At 37.3% G+C, this 21,876-nt stretch overlaps 1 protein-coding gene across 1 annotated transcript in view; it reads right to left on the bottom strand.

Moving 5' to 3' along the window:
* Nucleotides 1-991: 991 nt before the first annotated feature.
* agmo (alkylglycerol monooxygenase) overlaps nt 992-21,876 on the bottom strand; it is a 76,063-nt gene continuing 55,178 nt past the window's right edge. Inside the window, exon 13 of the mRNA XM_044116288.1 lies at nt 992-1,547. Within this exon, the coding sequence (XP_043972223.1) occupies nt 1,467-1,547 (81 nt within the window). The 3' untranslated portion in view covers nt 992-1,466. The remainder of the gene's footprint in view (nt 1,548-21,876) is intronic.

The following is a 21,876-nucleotide window of genomic DNA, read 5'->3' as shown; positions in this document are numbered from 1 at the left end:
AGCTCCTCCCTATAGCCAAATATTAGGTTTCATGACTATTTAGTTTTGGAGTTTTTTTTAATATGTGCTGTATTTGAAAAAACAAACAAACACTGCTTCAATGAGAGTTGTGTTAACACGCAGTGTTTGCTTGTGGTTCGGAAGGTGAAGCCGCTGTCAAGTGCGCCGAATAAACTTAACGGTCTCAACCTCGACCTTAACCGCTGTGTCTGACTCCTGCCTCAACCTGAACTCCGACAAAAACCTTTAAAACACAACGCAGAACCTTCGCAAGTAGCGAGATGCTATCTGACACGGACAGGGTTACAAAATTATATGAACGGAGGAAAAAAGCCCTAAAGGTTCTGGTTCATGACAAGCAGCTGATGTATTAAGATCAAAAACATTCAGCGGATCAATAACACGATTTACTCATCTCTTGTTTTTCAAACAGGGAGCTAATGGAGTGGTCTCAGAGGTGCTGGGATTTCATTCTCGTGTTGGCAGCGTTTTGAATCAGCTGCTTGATTCAAATTGTAATCAGGCAGGCATATTTGTAATCTCAGGATTACAATAATGAAACCTTCTGGAAAATAAAAGCCAGTTTTCATGTGTTTCAACAGAAATCCCCACAATTAATTGTATCTCAAAACTGTAAATACGAACGTCAAACTGCTTCTACTTCCTCACAATACTGACTTCTTTTTTAACCTCTGAAAAAAAAAAATCAATTCTGGTTTTGAATAAAATGCGAATACTGGAGCCTTTTAAAGACAGGATGCTGGATGAAAAAGAGACTAATGATGGGTGATAACAGCACCATCTGGTGTGGACCATTTGTTACTCCCACACAAGATCTGGAGACTGAGGATGAATACATCTGCTGTTTCAAAATCTGATCAAAGCTGACAAGCCGCAGGCATGAAAGAAAATATATTAAAAATCTAGAGTTGCTTAAGCCTTTGCATAATTATCCTTTCATGAAATTTAAGGGATTAAGAAAAGACACAAAGAATTTAAGTACTTTTATTTCAATGAGAAATGGAAAACAGGCTGTACATTGTTGAGAATTAATTCTGTTTTAGCTTTGAAATCACCAGCTTCACTATGAACAGACCTCATCTGATAAGAGGTATATGTTGTTTTGTGCCTCATCTGGAAATATTACAATTGGTCCTTCACTGTGGACTGCAGCACCTATGATGGCAGTGACATTTTAAACACAATCCTCCTAAAAATGAATAACGTTTTCACAAAACTATCAGCCTATTTTCTCTTTGTTAATGGCTCATTTGCATAATTAAGCTTTTGTTATAAACAAGCTTGAAGCAGCTGTGCATTAAAAGGTTAAAATCAAGCAGAAGCTGCACCAATTCTGTTTCTTTTTTCTAATAAACTACAACTTAATAGATTGATAGATCAAAACATGCTAAGATGAAATCCTTTGGATCCAGACGTCTTCGTTCTTCCTGGATCTTGTTGGTGTCTCAGTCGTCTTTCTTCTTGATGCCAAGCAGCTGGGAGAAGCTCTGCAGGGCCCAGTACAGCAGCGAGAGGGAGACAAAGGCCTAAACAAAACCAACACAGGGTTAGAGCTGCAGGCGAAGCGCCGTTTCACACCAACACACATCTGTGAGGCGCTGAAACCAGAACAATGTCAAAGTGGAAGAGGAGGACTCATAACAAACCAGATCAATCTATGGAACAGCTAAGGTGGAGATTTAAATCGCTGAAATGTCACAAGTTCAGTTAAGAAAAGATACAGAAGGATAACAAAAAAACCCCACAAATCTTCTGTTTTTGTGTCTCTTTGATTTGTTTATCTTCTTTAGCTTTTATTCCTCTACGACACAATTTTACAGAAGCTGAAAAAATATTTCTGAATGTCTAAAAACTTTATTTACCTTTTACGTTAAAATTCACTGCATATATCTGACAATATTATAAAGAGCTTACATTCAATTGAAAGTAATTTGGGTTTTCAATTTTAATAGTTATGCAAATCCTATTTGCATATTCCATAATACAAAGTAACTAAATATATTTTAAAAATGCAAGAACAGCATACTTTTAATAGTACCAATATGTATCATCTTACAGGCCAAACCTGCCCAAGCCAAGATCATTTTTGTCATTTTTGCTTTATTATTTACTGACAAAAATAACAAATTACATTCAAAGATCTTTCAATCATCAATGTTTGCTACGGACTAACAAAGAAGTAAAGTTTGATTTCTGTCTCGTTTTAGTCATGAACCACAGGTTTAGGGGCTTAGTGGTGCATATAAACTTTGGTTCTGTACAAACCTCAGTTATGGAGCGGCTACATAAAGTGAGTTTGGTGCAACAAGAAAACAAAACAAATGTAGAAAGTATGGTTCCCATTTCCTTTTTTTGATAAACTCAAAAAATACTGAAAAACCAACCATTCTTGTAAGTGAGGAAACTCTATGGTGCAAAAATACACACTTTGTCTACTGGGAACATTATATTATTCTTTATGAACATAACAGTTTATTGAGCAATATTATAAAACGTCTCTAGTATTTAGGCACCTTTATACTTTTTAAATAGTTAATTTTATTTTAAACTTGATTTAGAATTTAATTACATCTTCTATGTGTTACGGTTATCATTAAATAATTTTGAAACCTGATAAAGGCCAGATCTTTTTAAAAATTATTTTTGCAGAGACTAATGGTGGATAAACATACACAGTTGAGTATGTTGACATTTAGTTTGTTTTGTATGAATATGTTTTTTTTTTTTTTTTACAAAAATAATGAGATTTACTTTAAGGTATGAGCTGATACTGAGTAAAATTTCCACTGCTTCATGTCACTTAAAATTATAAATTCTTATAATTCTTAAAATTATAAATTTTAAGTGGCATTTAAATGGAAACATAACAATTATTCATATTTTAGTTGTTTGTAAAAGCTTGAACTTTTTCTAAAAATTCAGATACGTATTTATTATAATCAATTATGTTGATAATCTCCTAATGAAGATCTGGTGCTAAAATAATAATTAAATCTCCTGTATTTTAAAACAAATTGTCAGCTTGAAGACCAGAAATCAGTTGCTGAAAGTCGTGGAGGACGGAAACAAAAACATGCTAATGCTAATCTGTAGCATTAGCATTGTTTTCTATGTAAAAAAGTGATTGTTACCTCTCTTATATCCAAGCTATATGGGTCTGTTATTCAAAATAAATATTTCAAAAAGAGGAGAGAAAATATTGCTGAACTTTCCTGACAGCCTAGGGTTGGTCTGCAAACACTTGTGGAAGAACAAGTTGCTCTGTGAAAGGATGCCACCTGTGCAATAACCTCAGTCGTAAAACTTTCTTGCTACTAAATATTTAACAGTCAACAGAGTGGAAACACCTGGTCATATCAGCGAGTTTCTGCAGAGGTTTACATTTCACGTTGGCTTCAGGTTAGCTGAAGAACAGTGATTTAGTCAGAGATTATCGGTTTAATAGTAGCTGTGTTTTTATTAACCATACAATTAAGCGATTTGAAATTGCCAAAAAATAAATTTGCTTAATGGAAACAACAATTTCTAAAAAAAATGTATTTTTGATTAATTGTTTTATGCTAGGTGAGGTGTTTTTTGATTATTGAAGAAGCCTAAATTCAGTCTTAGTTTATTCAGGCCTTGAGGATGAATTAAGTTCATATTTGTTATGATAATTTAAGTTTATCAAGATAAAAATTATTATTTAACGGTTAAAACAATTATGTTACACACTATGCTAAGGCCCTCTCATAATTGTGCATAAATAATGACAGTTAAGCAGTTTTAAGGTTTGGCTGTTGACCCACTTAACCATCCAGGTGCCATGATGGACGTCGGACGTGAGGGACGGGAGTGTTGAACTGAGCGACTGAAATTGTTTTCCAAAGTTGTTTTTGCCAGTTTATTCATGGCTTCTACTTTTTCGAGTCGAGCTAATTTGCTAATGTGACTGTGAACCTAACACACCTGGTTGTTACAGCGGGATTTCACATGAGTCACATGATTAACAGCCAGATGTTACTACTGGCAGAAACGACTAATAAGACAACAGGAAGTGGTCGGAGGATGGTGGTTTGTTTTTCTTTTGGCTTTTTTTAAAAACAATGTGCAGCTGGCTCCACCAGAGCTCTCACAGCATCACACTCTTCATAAAACGTTGTGTTTAATTCTAACTTGTTGAAACCATCCATAGCCTTTCTGTAAAATAGACAATTTCCCCAAAACACAGCAAACGTAGCTGTTCGCAAGATTAAGGGGTTTGTTGTTTCAACGCCTGAATACGACACTGGCGTCTCCTCCGATTGCTGAATTATGAATATCATCTCATGTAACTGTTTATATTCGTCGCTGCCAAAATTTTTAATGACTTATTGACAGAACAAGCTTATCCACGTTTGATTTGAATTTATTTTCTTAATGAATGAAAACACTGCAATTGTGAAATTGTTTTTCTTTGACATTAGCAGAATATAAATAAGGATTTGCGCACATCTGTAATGGAAACGCAGATAGTGTCCAAGATGAATCCACAAAAAAAGCAAACGATTATCCAGTGTCGCCTCATGCTTGTTCCAGATTGCAGCAAAATCAGTAGCTCAATGCAACTGGCTGGACTTCATTACTGAATTGAATTCATGGGGTGTGACTCAAGTTTACACGTGTGTGAAGAGGATGAGCAAGTACTTTTGGAAGTATTGTACATTTTAACACATATGAAAATTTCTTAAAATAATGGCTAAAGTCATTTTAGCCAAAAGTGATTTTGGCAAAAGAAATGGAAAAAAAAAAAAACTCGCTCTCTTCCCCCCCCAATACATGTTTCATGCAAAAAAGAAAAAGCTTTTGGCAAAATACTTAGAGGTCATTACTTTACCAAGGTGACACTATGCTAATGAAAGTTATGGTGCTTGAAATTAAGACTCAGTGAACCAAACTATGTTTTTACAAATTGCTACGGTTGAACTTTGCTAAGCTTGAGTAAATTGTCGCTTTAGTTTCCTGTTTGAGCGCCCGGTGTGGTCTCCTGCTGCTGTAGCTTATCTGCTTCAAGCTTCAATGTGTTGAACATGTTGGCTTTAACGAAGAAATATAAACTCTACAACACTGAAACAAAGAGCACTGGTGAACTATTATATCTATAAACGATTTGGACCTGCCCAGGCTGTCTTGTGATGTAAACAAACTAACCTGAATTAAATAAAAATAACTTATTTTATCTTAACTTATCTTATTTTGGCAGCATTACAAATTTTTGCTGCTGTTTCTGTTTGGATAAAAGCAACTAGATCATGTAGATCAGGGGTGTCCAAAGTGCGGCCCATGGGCCGTTTGTGTCCATTGGACTGACTTTATGCGGCCCCCGAATGCATTTAAAAAAATAACACAAATTTGGCCCGTAGATTCAGATGGACACCAACATAATTTTGGTAGCAAAATTTTATCACCAATTTTTAACAAAATGTAAAAACCAAGAGACATTTACTGAAAAGCCAAATCAGCTTTTATTCTCTTTTTAAACAACGTTAAATTCAGCAAACGTTTGGAAGGAAAGTGACCCAAATGCCGATTTATTCAATTGAGCCAAAAAGAAACTGAAAACTACGTTTTTCTTTTAATACAGCAAACATGCAAAATTAAAGTAGAACATTTCTGTCAAAAACCTCAAATTTTGAGAATAATTTCAGAAATTTTATAGAGAAAACAATGAAATTTTCTAGAAAAAAATATCTAACTTTTAGATTAATATTAGACATTTTCTAGAAAACTTGGATATTTCAGAATTTTAAATGTCAAAAACTTTTGTTTGAAGATTTTTCTAGAAAATGTCAAAAGAAATCACAAAATTGATGGAAATTTAGTCCTTCCAATGCAACGCATTGTAAAAATCTACAATAAATGTACAATAACTTTATTTGCTTGATTTTAGGTTGTTTTTTTCTGTTCTGTGACTATTTTGTATCTACAATTTTGGCAATAAGTTTGACCACCACTGATATATTCAGTTAAAAAATTGGAAGAAAATGCTCAGTGTGACGGTAACTGAGACAAAACAGTGAGACCTGTGAAATGCTGCCGGTCTCAGGATGATGTTAAAAATGTGGCTTCAGAGGTTAAGTAGTGGGTCCCGTCTCCTGACACTCTCCTGACCGGGTCACAGGGGTCGCAGCCGTGGGGGACTCCGCTATTCGGAGAAAACAGGCTGAGGGAGGGGGGCGTCCCTGCCAGAAACAGCCCTCGCCTCCACCCCTCGCTGAGTTCTGGCCCATAAACTGCATCCTACATCTCAGCCCAAGCCAAAAGCAGAACGCTGTCCGTCACAGAAGCAAGAAGAAAGAAAAAAAAAAAAAGAGCAATTTTTCCTCCTTCTTCTCGGCATGGCAGCTGTTTTTCTGTGAGGGATTGACGTCTCAGTACCTGCTCTGAGATCAGCCGTCCTGCCGTAAGAAAACAGGAGCGAAATGATCGATGAGCCGCAGAAGCCGAGGGGATTCAGTCAGATTAAAACATGGTGGATTTCTCCTTTAGTGACACTGAGCCACATTCACAGGACAACCTGCAGTTTTAGCATTTATATAGAAATGTTTTGCACTGTTAAGGCAGATGGACTTGAAGAAAAAAATCTTAGACATCAGCTAATATTAACTTAACTAATATTTTATAGTGTAGATAAATTAAATAATTAAGGAAAACTTCAAAATATTAAATTTCTTGTTTGACACAAAATGCATTACTCATGAGCTTTTCTGCTGTTATTCAGTGCTTAGTGTACATTTTTTATACCTAATTATCATGGTTCTAATCAATTTCAGTATATTGCAATACATTTAGACTTAATACAACAAAGATGACAATTTAAAAAACCATCTAAACTACAACAAGGAAAAATATAAACTTTATTTTTACTTTTCTTTCTTCCATTTTCTGCTTTAATAAAAAGTAATTATTTTTGCATCACATAAAGAAAGAAAAGCATTTTAACAGATCTCCAATGTTGTTTTTCTAGTAAAAATATCTCATCTGCAATTACTAATTGATAGTTCACAAATGGACCTGAAAAACGTCAGAGATAAAGATCATCTTTCGTCAAAAATGAGATGAAATCCACTAAATTCAAATAAAACATGAGTGGTTAAAGTCCAAACTCCCTGAAGTCAAAACAGATGGAAGATTTCCAGAACGACAAGCTGCGCCGTGTCTTTTTTTTCCTTTTTCATGTTTGGTGACGGACAACGATGGAGAGCAGAGCAAAAACCTGGGCAAAAAAAACGCGCAAATCATGTTTCACTCAAACTGGAGACCAGAACATGACAAGGAGCTTCCATCGAAGCCGCATGTGGAGGGCACCTATTTTTCTTCTGTTCATCGCTCCTCATTTATCCTCCGTCTGAGCTACATTTTAATACGCTCTGAGGAAGTCCATGTGGGACAGATTACATGTGGAAGGAAGCAGGTCTGATCGTCCACAAATAAGCACTGCGATCTTTTCCAAAGAGGAGAGGTCGGCACTTCGACTCACACTCACTTGGTTTTGAGCAAAGGGAAGTTAGCGAGGCGTTGTAATGCAAAACGCCTAAAGTATGTGGTTTTTGAAAGAGGTTTCTACAACTCTGTTGACCTTAACTCATCCAGGGAGAGCATGTGGTCAGAGGCTGTAATGCAGAGCAGAGAAAAAGCTTCAGAGGTAAAGGAAGGATTGGTCTTGTATCTCGATATTCAAATCATATATTATGCTGCAATGTGGGGCAGCCGCTAGTAGCCCTGACACAATAAGCAACAAATCTATTAATTACATAATATATTATAATAAGCTCAGTAATTTTTCTCTTTTCTCTCTCTCTTTCTACCAAAAACTGGATGACAAGGTCTTCAGTCAAATGCTTCAGCCCTTTTTTTGAAGGATAACTTTGTTTACAGAGACTCCATAATTTATTTAACTTGTTGTTTCTGATGTTTTGTCTTCCAGTTTTAGTGTTAAATGTTCACTAGAATTTAAAGTTTATTGATCTTTGAGAATGTGTTCTTGGATTATTATGCCAATATTACCATTATATTACTTGAAAATGCTCTCAAAACAATAATACTGTTCTGTTCTAAACAATAATTGTTTATCGCACTAACTTCTGGGACAATTTATTGTCCAGCAAAGCTGTTGCCTTGCTAGCAGGAGAGCCATGATTATAATCCTGAATAGTATTTGATCAAATGAAATTAAAAAAAACAAACAACATAAACCAGACAAACCAAAATTGTATTATAAAGAAAAAAAAAAGATATTTATGAAACATTTACTACAGTGGAGAGAAAACAAAATCTTTTTTTTTTCTTCCACTGTTTTGGCTACAATTAATGTTTGAAAAAAACAAAGCTAGAAAGGATTACGCTGCACAAAGAGATTTGTGAAATCTTTACTGTATTATTAGTAGAAAATAATAAATTCTTGCACTCTACATGTCAAATTACATCTGTCAGGAAAATAATGTTTAAGCCTCATTGTGTAAGTAAAATGCAATTTGATCAGCTGCGGATTTGGCTGAAATTGACATGTGTGCTGCCACTGCTTCAAAATAAATATTGTAACAATCACATAACACTTTATTTCACACCAGACGCTTCACTAACCTCACCATGCTGGATGCTTGAAACAAAGTGAAACTTTAAATTTTGACTAATTTTAATCTCTTGGGGTTTTATACAGAGCACAGTTCAGTTAATTGTTAGCACAGAAGAACAAATTTGACACCTTTGATCCCAACGCACACACACTATTTAAACTAAGAAAACTTCAAAAGTTATTTCACAATATATACTAGGACTTCTTCTTCCACAGAATCTGTTTGTGTTTCCAGAGTGTCTTTCAATAGATCTAAATGTGACAAAATAAGAAACTGTGTGACAGCAGTTTGCTTCAAGATATTGTTAAAATTTCTTTTTTGTGAACCCAGAACAATAATTGTTACACCGCTAATGTGGAAAATATTCTCTTCAAATTTATCAAAATGTGGAAAATGATGGGTTTGTTTCTGATGTACCTTTTGTAGCTGCATCTAAAGTAAAATAACCTACAAAATATCAACTGGAGCCATTTGCTTTGAACGTGTCAAACATTTAGAAACTCAATCTGGCAACATCCAGTTAATTTGAGCAGTGCTGGACGCTGCTGATGAACACAAATCATTAAGGAGATTCTGCAAACACCCACTTCAGTACCAGCAGTAATAAACTTCCAGCCTTCAGTGGGTTAACATCGCAGAACCTCACTGCTCTCCAGCACAGCTGCACTCGTGATTGAAATGAAAACAAGGCAGAATGGCTGCTGTCAGACATGTGATATATGACCTGCAATGGGATGTTTCCAGAGCTCCCTCTCCATATGGCTGCCTACAGTCCACCAGACCCAGACTGAACTGAACTGCAAGATAATTCACAATGCACTGTGGAGGTGGGTGGGTGTAGTGTGCTGAATTTGTGGAACCATAAAGTATGTTTCTTAATAGTTTCTGAAAAATGCATTCTGAGTTTTTATGCACAAAGTTTAAGTGACAGAAAGTGTAAAACCGCAGATTTGAACACAGCGAAAACACTTAACAAATACTTTAGTTTTTAGTGCAAATATCTTAGAACACTTGAAACAAAACCAAAATAATTTACAAGTAACTTTTCAGCAGGAAATAGGAGCTTGTTTTAAGTCAATAATTTCTTAATATTGATTTTAAAAAACCAGTTCTAGTTCCACCGGCACTTATTTGTAACTTGCACTAGTAGTGTCGTACTTTGGTCGTTTTCAGTTTGATCAGTTTCATTTCTCTGATCCCATGCGACGCTTCACTGACACTATTTAATGTGGATGGTGTTACCGAGTGAAAAAGACTTGGATTTTCAGCAACAAGTTGTTTTGAAAAGTTAGAGAAAGACCAACAATTTTGTTTTGGAAAAAAATTGTGTTTTCTTGACATATTGAGACACATTTATTCAGGCAGGAAGAGAGTGCAAACCTTTCCGGAGGTAATAGGAAGGCAGAATTTTACAATAAAACAAGGAAACTGAACTGGAGACAAACTGTGGAGAAATGGGGATGATTCAAGTCAAAAACCAAGAAACTTTACTGAAAATGGATAGAAATGAATGTAGTCATTAAAGGAAATAGCCTAATGCAAAAAAAGCTACAGAAAAGAGCAGAAGGTTTATGACATGATACCCATCCACACAACAAGCAAATAATCAAATAACCTTCAAAGTCATTCCTAACAAAGAAAGCTGACATAACATCTGTAAATTCCACCATAAGTTACTTAAAAGAAGCTCAAAAACTTTCCATTTTCAGCAATGTATAAATGAAAGAAATAATCGCCATAAATTAAATCCCTTTAAAAAGGCTGAGGGGTAATGTGGAAAAGTTTCTGTCAGCCCTGTTCACACACGGAGCGCTTCCTGTGCGTTCATTACGAGCAGATCTACAGCCTGCGCGCCGGGCAGACTCAGGAAGGATACGCTGAGCAGGTTAATGTCCCACCAGAGGCTCCGTGCAGCTCCATCTGAAACGCTGCCATGAGAAATATCGCAGTTACACTCCCACGCGCTCAACGCAGAAAGACGGACATGGGGCGGCCAGACAAAACACATGTTAAACAGCAGTGGCTTCATGTGAAAGTGTAGCAAAACAACGGCGCAGTCTGATGGTGTGCCAGTTTAAAATGCTACAGTTGTTTAGATGTTTTTCCTGCTAACATCTGGTATTTGCAGGGGTGTACTTTGTGTCTCTTAGAGGACGGCATGTGGGGGTCAACAACAGCTCATGCAGATTACCACGCCACATTGAAAGCATGAGATAAAAACCCAGAGGACGTCCACTTTCATGCGTCTTGAATTCACTTTGAATCTCATCATCCACCGGAGATGCCTGGGTGGCGAAACAGAGGTGAAGAAAAGAACACAGTGTGCTGCAAAATCGCAGAAAAACAACAATGAAACCAAAGATCTATGAAAAAGTATTTGACTCCTAATAAGTTTCTTCTCTTTTTAACCAAACTAAATGTTTCAGACAATCAAACCCATTTCAATAACGGACAAAGTAATCTGAGTAAGCCAGTCACTAAATAATGACGTGATTGAGTGTTATTGCATATGGGTGTTGCATTTACAGTATGTTTTAGTTTTTTTCTGAAATAAATACATAAATTCAAACTGATTTCAATAAAAAAGACTCAGTTTTATGTATTAAGCGAGAAAAGATATCAAAACTATTTACGCCTCTTATAAAATAATGAATGAACTAGTTAAGTAGATGCAGCTCTGGAAAAAACACAAGAGGCTACTGCACTGAACCCCGTTGAAAATCTCCTGGTTATTCCACCAAATATTGATTTCTGAATTCTTCCTTAGTAGAAACATCAGTATTGTTGCTTCTAAATGAACATTAACTTGTTTTCTTTGCATTATTTGACGTTTGAAAGCACTGCATCTTTTTTGTTATTTTGACTATTTCTCATTTTCTGCAAATAAATAATACATTTGCTTTGAATTTGAGAAACATGTCGGTAGTTCATAGAATAAAAGAACAATGTTTTTTTTTTTTTACTCAAACATATTACTATAAAAAGTAATATCAGAGAAACTGATCATTTTAGGTGGTCTCTTAATTTTTTCCAGAGCTGCATTTTTCATTCATTTGGACACATTAATTACTGTACGACCTGCTGAATCAAGAAATCACAGTCTGACAACACAAAGTAGTTTAATTCAGAAACAAAAACTCTTAACCTGATAATCGCCATAAATTAACCCTAACCCTAACCCTGGAAAAAAACAAAGTTATCAACAGCTATCAGTCTGAAAAGTGATACAAAGCTAATTTTAAGGCTTTGGGACTCCAGGGAAGACTCACTATCTACACATGAAAAGAAAGAACAATGGGGAACCTTTCCTAGAGTGGTCGGCTAACCAAAAGTACTCCAAGAACAAATCAATTTCTTATCCAGGAGCTCACAAAGAACCTGGAAAAATATCAAAAGTTCTGATGCTGCGGTGAAAGACTGTGTTCTGGTTTCAACGATAAAGAGAAAAAAGAATAAATGGGAGAGCTCCAAGGCTAAAACCACTGTTGACTAAAAGAACACAAGTGTCTCATATTTACCACAAAAAAATAAAAATAAAAAAATTGTACGGTTTTGCTTCTAAAAGCAATCCAAGCGCTTTATTTAAAAACACCCAGTCGTTTTTTGGTTCATGTTTTTTGGTGTCTGAAATGATTCAAAAACTTTCAGAATGTAAGTTCAGAAATCAGAAGGCACTGCCTCTCACCTAGCAACCCCAGTGAAGCCCAGGCCATTACCTAGCAACCCCAGAGGAGCTCCGCCCATCACCTAGCAACCCCAGCAGAGCTCTGTTGGTTGTGCATGTGGCTCTGCTTCTGCTTTTCAAAGATGTACAGTTGTATAATTTAATATTTTTTTGCAGCCATTTTCATGTGCAAGCATAAGTATTGAGTTGGGGGCTTGGCCAGGAGCAAATTATCTGGGTTTAAAGTGACAAGAGGCTCATTCTGAAAGGAAAAACAGGCAGACTAAATTCTTATTGTGTAAGAGTGATTTTTCTGTAGGACAGATTTGAGAGACTAATTTACCTAATAATCATGTTTTTGAATTGGCTCCAGGTTGGGATTTGAACCCAGGACCTTCTGGTTGCAAGGCAGCAATCATACCACCTGGATACTGATCCAATCACTAATTAGTAGTTATTGTCGCTGGGGGTGGGATAGCCAGTTTTAAAATGAAAAATTAAACGCTGAAGTGTGATGCGACTCCAACGACCTGCTAGTGACACATCTTTCCAGACTCCTGCAATCTGTTTGCTGATACAAAAGAACGCGAGCTGACGCAGTTGTTGAAAAGTTTGGGGGCCAAATGGTCTTGAAGTCATTTTGTTTTCCTGCCACATGGGTGGCTTTCTGGGTAGTCCAATGAGGCTCCAATCAGCGACAATCGGCTCATCCGTCTCTGTCAGTGCGAGTCAAGGCACTGGCACCGCAACAAAACCGGTAAACAAAGATGGATTGCAAAGTTGCGGTTTATTTGGATAAGACAATGAGTAGGACGTCTGAAACAGGATCAGAGCTTCTATTTTAAGGTTGGAAGAATAGAAAATAAAGAGATTTGACATTCAGGAGGGCAGAGGGAGTGATCATGAAGCAGAAAATTAACTAAGCACAAAGCAGATGAACATCCCACCTTGATTTGTCAGCAATGTCTGCGGAGAGAAGAATGAGGGCCTCTGAGGTGTAGAAATCCTCAACAAGATTTTCTTTTGGGAAGTATAGTGAACATAGATGAAGGTTGATTTTAACGTTTTTGTTCAGTCATTATGCCCTGCGACAGATTGGCGACCTGTCCAGGGTGAACCCCGCCTCTCGCCCGGAACGCAGCTGGAGATAGGCACCAGCAACCCTCCCGACCCCATTTAGGGAAGAAGGGTGTAAAGAAAATGGATGGTGGATGGATGTTCAGTCATTATCCAACTTAAGTCTTTTCATTTATAAAGTTCTTGTTTGAAGCACTTCAAGATCAGATGCACTCCAAAATGGTTGCCAAGGCCTTTGGAAAACTAAAACCTAAAAGTCTACATTACTACTGGTTCCAAACATACAAATATAATTGTAATAAGAAAATATAACAAAAGCCAAAATGAAAAGCAAAAATGCCGGGAAAAAAAGTTAAATAAAGGTCCAGTAATGGGGTCCTACAATGCAATTCAGTATTAACTTCTCAGCCTTTCACAAAGCTTCGTCTCTTTCTACCCTGTAAGAGACTCACACGTGTAACCGTTCTCATCTAATCATTCCTTCATATAAAACATTCTAGTTTGGGTCCCAAACTTTAGAGCTTCCAACCCACAAAATAAAAATCTAAGCAGATCATGACCCCCAGTCTTGGATGAGCATATGCATAAGCAATTTTATCAAATTAAAAAAAATGATAAAATGACAATAAAATCAGATTCAACACCTGGTGTATCCCCCAACATACTGCTTTCATTTAATTTGAAGTCCTGTTTCAAATGTCAGACATCTACATGCTTTCTCATCATAATTTTTAAACTTAATTTGAACTTCTGAAGAGGACCTCATGACCGCATGGTGGGGTCCTGACCTGCTGAGGACTTCTAATGTCTCATTACGCTCCATCTTTTCATATTTGATGAGCAAACCTTTAGAAATGGCTGGTAACATACCGTATGTAAAATTATAGAACCGTACAAGAAGTAGAGCCTCCTGCACAGCCAAGCGCTTAAACGCTTTGACTGCAGCAAGTGGTAAGTCAACAACTAAACACTTGCCTTTTCCAGCAGCCATTGCACAGAGAATACAGCGGTAAAACCAGCTGACCAAACGTGCTGGAGCTCTGCTGTGGCTGCTAGGTGATAGGCTGGGGATATGGCTTGGGTTGCTAGGTGACGACGCAGTTATGACTTAATCATGAGGTTTTGGAAAAGTCGAATTTACCAGGCACCAAAAAAACATTTGGTATTGCCAAAAAATGTTTGGGTGTTTTTTTAAGCGCTGGACTGAAGAGAAACAAAAAGTATGAAAACATGTTACATTTATTTTGTAACAACTGCTGTTTGTTGTATCAACAACGTAGTTAGGATAATTGTTTCACATCCTATTAAAGGATTCATTTGTCTAAAATTTTCAGTTTTAGACATTGCGACAGAAATAAAGGATGGATTTAATTCAAAGGTTTTCAGATATTTTTTCCAGGATGTGTTTCATGGAAAACAAAGTTTTAAAGTTGATTCGTTATGTTTCTTTTCACTTTGTGCATGTCAGTATGCTGACATTTTATTCAACTGTTATGATTTGGGACTGATCCATTTCAACTGATTAAAGCTTCCTACTAAATTCTGCTTATTTTATGGTTTTAATCACAAATTATTTTAGCTTTTACAGGCCAACAGGGAGAATGTAGTTGTTTTTCTCCAGTTTTTGTCTAACATTAATCACTTAAAATGTTGCAACACAGGATCTGAAGTTTTTCGGAGTCTGAAGCCCCCCACGGCCTTGCAGATCCTGGCAGCAAGAAACTTTTTCCAGCTCGCTTCAGGCAAGATGCTGCAGCTGGAAATATTGTTGAAAGAAACGTGGCCAAACCTGCTCTCAGCAGCATTTTGATAGATTTTCTGCAAATAAAAATTTGCAAAATTCTCAACTGGATATTAATACGTCTTTAATCATTTACGCTGATTTATAAGCAGCTTCTGCTTTATGTGCATTTCAAAGGAGTTTCTGTCAGGCTCAATCCGCCTGAAGCGGTTGTGTGAAAAACTGGACAAATTTTGTGCAAATTAAAGCACAAAAAAGAGGAAGACAAATTAAGAGCAAGTCAGAGTTGGCCATATTAAGACTATAACTCCACAGAAGCCAAACTAAATTAGGTTAGAAAACTCCCAAAAGACCACTTGCTGCTGGATTTCCGTGGCTCTACCTGGCAAACGGTGTGACAGCATAAACCGAACGGTTACTCTTTGACGGGCACGAACCCCTGCGCGTTGACTGATAATATTTCACACTGTGTGTGTACGCAGAACCACCCTGCTGTTTACTCCAGAACAGTCCAACCCAGCGTTCCTATTTCAGCCCCACTCTTCCATTCCCATTTTCTCCCTGGGAGGAGATTTCCTTTCCTTTCCGTTCCTGTGAGCTCTCAAATGATGTCATGCTCACCGAGTTTCCACAGCTCCAAAGAAGCCTGTTAACCTCAGCGATGCCTTTTGCTACTATTCACTCCTGCTTTCTAAAAAAAAAAAGGGAGCTCCGGCTAACCTCTCACACCTGAGTTTCAGTGATTGGGAAAGATACGATCAGACAACAGAAACCCTTTGACCTTTGCAGTCCTATAAGCAGGCATGATGGAAAAGAGGGTGGGATTTGGCATTTTTAGAGACGGATAAAGTTGAAGATAAAGTCCTTTGGTGCTGAGGTGCAGCCTTTGTGTTAGGTATGACTTTAATAATATTATTGTGACCTCTACGTTTGGCTGGGAAGCGTTTATCTTTCCATTTTAAACTGTTAAAGATGGTTCTAGTTTGGGAAAAGGCACAGGGATGAAAAGATGGAAAATCCTGGTTGGAAAATGTTTTTCTTCATAAATATTCTGAAATAAAAAAGATTTCATTGTTTTAATTTTGCCTGCGAAGTGTTTAATTTGCATGAGCAACCATAAACTCTTTAATTGCAAGGAAACAATTCAGTAAATTACAAAAGAACTACAAACCAAAGCCTTATTAATTATAAATAATTCTGTTTGGGGAAAACTAAAACAGAAAATACAAGGATGACAATAAAAGCAGCTATAACTCTTGAAGTTAATTAATGGTTCGTCTATTGCTAGCATAAATAAGTTAGAAACACTGTCTCTCTCTCTCTCTCTCAACCAAAGACAGGTGTATTTTTTATGAACTCCCCTCGTAAATTGCTGCGGCTTCACTAACAACTAGTGGTCATTTAAGAGAAAAGGCTCTGAAGTTGCTGCTGAACGCAGGGTGTCTGCGCTCAGCTTGTTTTCACGTGCCTTCAGGCAAAACCAGGAGCCCACACAGCACAGCACACCATCCTGGGTTGCATTATTACAACCTGCATGCCACCACATTTACAGACTATCGCAGTAAATGCGCCCTCACACACACCCACTGGCACAAATTAAAGCAAGAGATTACCATTCAATAAACTGTAACGGCTCTACAAACAAATTGCCATCCTGCTACACCCAGTTTCACTTCGATGAATTTACTCGTCACGTTAAGTATAAAAATGATCCAGTTTTGTTTTGTTAATCAGGTTTTGAAATTGGTTTGTTGTCGTTCACTTAAGGTTGAGTCAAACAGAGTCTAAATATTTTAGCTTGTAGAGCCAGCTTCACATTTATTGGCCAGCCGATTTATTGGTGCAGATTCCTTTAATTTTCAGAGATCAGTGATCCGCCAAGACTTCATAGTTGCCTCAAATGAAATCTGCGGTCTTTAATAATTTAGTAGCTTGAAAAATTGTTTATTACGATATTTAATGACTCGAAGCGCCACTTAATGATGAAGTCAAAGGAACTTGATGGAAAAAAGTCCAAAATATAAAAAATATGGTCAAGACGTAGAAAAAATTCTTGCTGCAAGACTTTTGAGAATATGTCTGTACTTTGGGCCTGCAGTATTATGAATAACTGAATACTTGAGATGCCCCATAAAATGCTTATAACCTCTTATTTTAATAGTTCAAACACAAAATACACCTCATGCATTAATTTACACAGTGGAAACGGTCTTGGCAACAAAACAGAAGAAACATTTACAGTCTTCCTCATCCCAGTCCTACAGTAGCAGCCAATCAGTAGCTACGCTTCCATAACAGATATGAAGAAATCTTTGTCTTTAATCTAGTAATGTTGCTTTAAGTAAGAAATGAAAGTAAAATCACAGGTGAATACGCTTGTTCACGCAAAAAGTCATTAATAATAATGGCAGCAACAGACGTAAACAGTTTTCTATTCATATTTCAGCCATGTCTATCAGCCAATCAGAGGAGACATCAGCGGGTATGTTTGTGGCGTTTTGTGGAAACTATAGTCGGCAATTTTACAGAAGAGATTCAACTCATTTGAATGACACATTCTGTGGAGGAGCCAGCTGCACATCGTCTGAAAAAAACAAAACTAATCCCTCCTCCTATCACTTCCTGTCGTCTTCTTTGTCATTTCTGCCTGTAGTATCATCTGGCTGTTGATCATGTGACTTGTGATGTGAAAAAAGTGTTTCCATTGTGAAATTTCTGTTTCAATTTATTTATCTCAATATGGCTGAAAAAACACTTCATCCAAGTGCAAAAACTTTTTTTTATCAAAAACCTTATGTATATTTTATTTAATTGACGCATTTCCATTAAGCAAATTTATTTTCAGAATTTCAATTTGCACAGTTTTATGGATAATGGAATAACAGATTGGCACTTCTGGATTGGCCGCTTTGTAAATGTGTAAATGCCAGCCAATCGGATTGAGCCCAGGTAGTTCAGCTCCCCAAGCTGCATTTTTAAAAAGAGTAATTTAGATATTTACTTCAAAACAACCACCAACCCGAAGGTAAATAATAACATTTTCCTCATAAGTTGGAGGAAGGTTAAAACTGTGAATCCTGAATGCCAACTAGAAATGCCTTTACATGCACAGAGACTAAGATATGTCAAAAAAAGCGTCATATAGACAGAGTCTCTCAACATCCGCTGCCACAAATTCTACAATGAATTTCTTTCTGAACTTTGACTGAGCCATTGCAACAGACGGATAGATTTTCACATAAATCATGATTAGCTTCCACTCAGTAAGTTTATCTTCTAGGATTTTTCTATATTCATCTCCAGCCATTTTCACATCACTCCAGCCAGCTGCTCTGTCCCTGCTGACGAAAAGCTTCACCACAACATGATGCTGCCACCAAAATGTTTCACTATGGCAGCACTTCTCAACTGCGGTCCTCAGGGAGAACAGCCCTGCATGTTTTAGATGCGTCTCTGTCCCAGAACACCTGATTCAAATAACTGCATGACCTCTTCTGCTTGCATCAAGTGCTGCAGAAGCCTGTTAATCACCCACTTATAGAAGTGATGTGTTTGGCAGGAGACATGAATCCCTCAGACATGCAGGGCAATGATCTCTGAGGAACAGTGCACTATGGGAATGGTGCAGTGTTAGTTTTCCACACATTAGAGTTTTGTATTTGGGCCAAAAAGTTTAATGTTCGTCTCATCTGATCGTTTGACAAGTCAAATACTAAGATTAAGATAAACTGCAAATGGGAACCTCTTCTTCTTTCAACAGGAGCTTTATTCTTGCTACTCCCTTCCATAAATGACAAGTTAGTCTGGTGGATTCTCCTATAAGGTATCTGCAGGCATCACAAGTAAAATTTAAGACTTTTAAATACTTTTTTTTAATACCATCTTGACTAAAAGTTAAGTTCGAAATGATATAAATCCAGAGAAAGATTGGAGGTTCTGCTATATTACAATTAAGAATAGCAAAAACTGTGAAATTTCTGAGATTTTCTTGTGGCTCTTGGCAGTATTTCTGTGCTTCTATAAACCTTTAACCCCCAAAGTGCCAAACTAAAAAGTTTTTTTTGTTTGCTTTTTTTCATAGAATACAACAGGCTTCATATGGGCTGGCAAACACAAGTGATCAAGGAGCAAAGATGACTGTGGTCACAAAAATTGCACTTACCAATGATGGATGCAAAAAATACAACCTAGCTAGCAAGGGTATGTTAGCAGATAATTAACGGTAGCTTCAAGATATCTGTGAGCGACAAAAACGTTTGCCTGACAAAAAAGTCCAGCGAGAAAAAAACCCAACTACAGAACACAAGATTAAATACTCCTACAATGACATTCCAGGCCAACTCACATTTTTTTAAAGAAAGGCCTTGAGATCCATTAATTTCAGAGTTTTTAAGGATGCACAGACTGTCCTACCCGAGTCAGGGATCTCTGCAGCTCCCTCAGAGCCGCTACAGGTCATGTGTTGACAGGTTTGTACTTACTGTTGCTGCTGGTTTTCTAATGTTCTTCAAAATGCATCTTCACTGAACAAGATACATTTATAGAGAGAATAAATTACACACAGACTGACTATTTACTGTAATAATTTTATTTTGGGGTGTTAAAAGTAAGGGGTATGAACACAAATGCAATTACTTAAATTAAAAGTTGGGTGTTGGATCATGCTGCTGCAATAAGATGTGAATTTATCCTGTTATACCTTTAAATACAGAGCAAGAGAAACTCCTGCTAGTTTACTTAGCAACATAGAACAAGAACCAAACCTGGAGAACCAACATTTAGCTTTATACAAATCTAGAAGTCAACCCAGAACAACTGGAACAAACATTTAGTTTTATAAGTTGCTAATCCAGAACAAAATTAAGATCCAGAGAAACCCCTATTAGTTTATAAACTATGTTCTACTTATTTTTATTAAACATGGGGAACCAATATTTAGTTTTCTATTTTACTTTTCTGTTTCTCTTTTGTTTATATTTCCTTCTAATTCATGCAAAACATTTTGAACTGCCTTGTTGCTGAAAATATGCTATAGAAATAAAATTACCGTACCTACTTACCTTACCTAAAGTATTTTCTATATTTTAATAAGTGTGCAGTGCATTCTAAAAATAACGTATGTCAAACTCGAGGCTTGAGGGCCAAATTCAGCCCATCAAATATTTTTTATGTGGTCCTATAGACTCTAGAGAGCCACAAAAAATCTTCCCGATTACAATTGTTTGCTTAAATCTAATTTTATTAATCAAATTAGAGCACTACTGCCAATTACAACTATTTGAAAATATGTTCAATTTAAAAAGTACTCAAAAGCAGATATAACATTTTGTTCATATTTTCAACATTTATTAATGTTGTTAATGCAGTTTTGTGATTACATTCTGCCACATCCGGCTCTTTGAGGACAATCATGATTTGGCCCAAAATGAAAATGAGGTTGACACCCCTGGTATAAGGTATCAAGGACACTCTGCCTACGACTAAACACACACCAACTCCTTCACACACTATCATATGAGTGGCACAGACGTGGGTTTTTCTGAGTGGCGAGTGGGCGGCTGGGAGCGAGAGGCAGCCTTGGTTTACAGGTCAAGCCTGCAGCTTTACAAGGGAAATCTCCAGAGCCACTATAAATACCGCTGTGAGCTTTAAGGGTGCAGTATATCACACCACTGGTTTTGAAGGACCACAAACCGACCCAGTTTTTGTAGTTTTTTTTTTCTTCCCCCTTCCTTTCAAACGTACAGTGAGTCTGAACACAATTAAATGTGAATTGCCCCCCTCTCTGTTTCTACAGACTGTTAATTGATTGGCGCAACTTCAAAACCCTCCGCGCAACAAAGAGCTTCAAAATCGTATATCTTTATAGGAGGCTAAAATTTGGGGGTGGGTTCAATTTCTTTTTCTTTGCTGAACTTTGGAACAAAGGGGAGGAAATATGTCAGAAACCATTGTGAATAAATTGCAAGGATTTTCTCCGAGCCCTCACCTGCAGGCGAGACAGTTATCCAGCTAAACCTGATGTACTGCGACTTGAAATGAGCCCTAATGAATCGCTTAAAGAAACATCTGCACAGTGACACAGCAGAGCAGCATGTACAGCATAAATCAAAAGGCCTTTTCGCTCTCCAGCTGGCTGCTTATGCGCTTCATTTCAGGCGTCGCTTTCTGAAAAAGAATTAATTCGGTTTTATTAGATTTCACGGTGAGAAAAAAAATAAGAGAAGGTGGGAAAACCTTGGGTTGTCATTTGAACACCTCCGCGGCCCAGATGTGGAGTCAAAGGACGTAAAAGAGGCGATGGCAAATCTCAATGGTCTGAGCTAGTTAGTGGCAGACGACACTAATTGTTTCCAGAAGTGTTGCGCTGATTCACGCCGGCCGGGACATCAAGCAGTCAGGGCTGTGCAGGGAGAAAAAGAGGCAGCTGGAGCGGAGGGAGGGCAAATAATGAGAGGTCAGCCTCCATCTACAGTCGAGCTGCCAGAGCCAGAAAGGCAGGCCAATTTTATGGTCAATTGGGTGACGCATCTGGCCTCGTAGATCACAGGGCTGCGGGGCAGGACTTAGCACCCGGCTCAAACGCGTTTTACTCACACAGAACAGACCACACAGATCACACAATTGTTAGAAAACAGGCCGTGACGCACCGGGGGGAACACAACGTCGCACAGGAGTTGTTTGAAGATCCTCAAGTACGAGTTTTAAATGCTGAAACATCCAGCCACGATCAAAGGGGGAAAAAATATATACCCCAATCCACATACATTACAGACCAA

Source organism: Gambusia affinis, linkage group LG05 (genome assembly GCF_019740435.1).
Source record: "Gambusia affinis linkage group LG05, SWU_Gaff_1.0, whole genome shotgun sequence".
NCBI classification, from domain to species: Eukaryota; Metazoa; Chordata; class Actinopteri; order Cyprinodontiformes; family Poeciliidae; genus Gambusia; species Gambusia affinis.
This window is presented reverse-complemented; position numbering and strand designations above follow the sequence as displayed.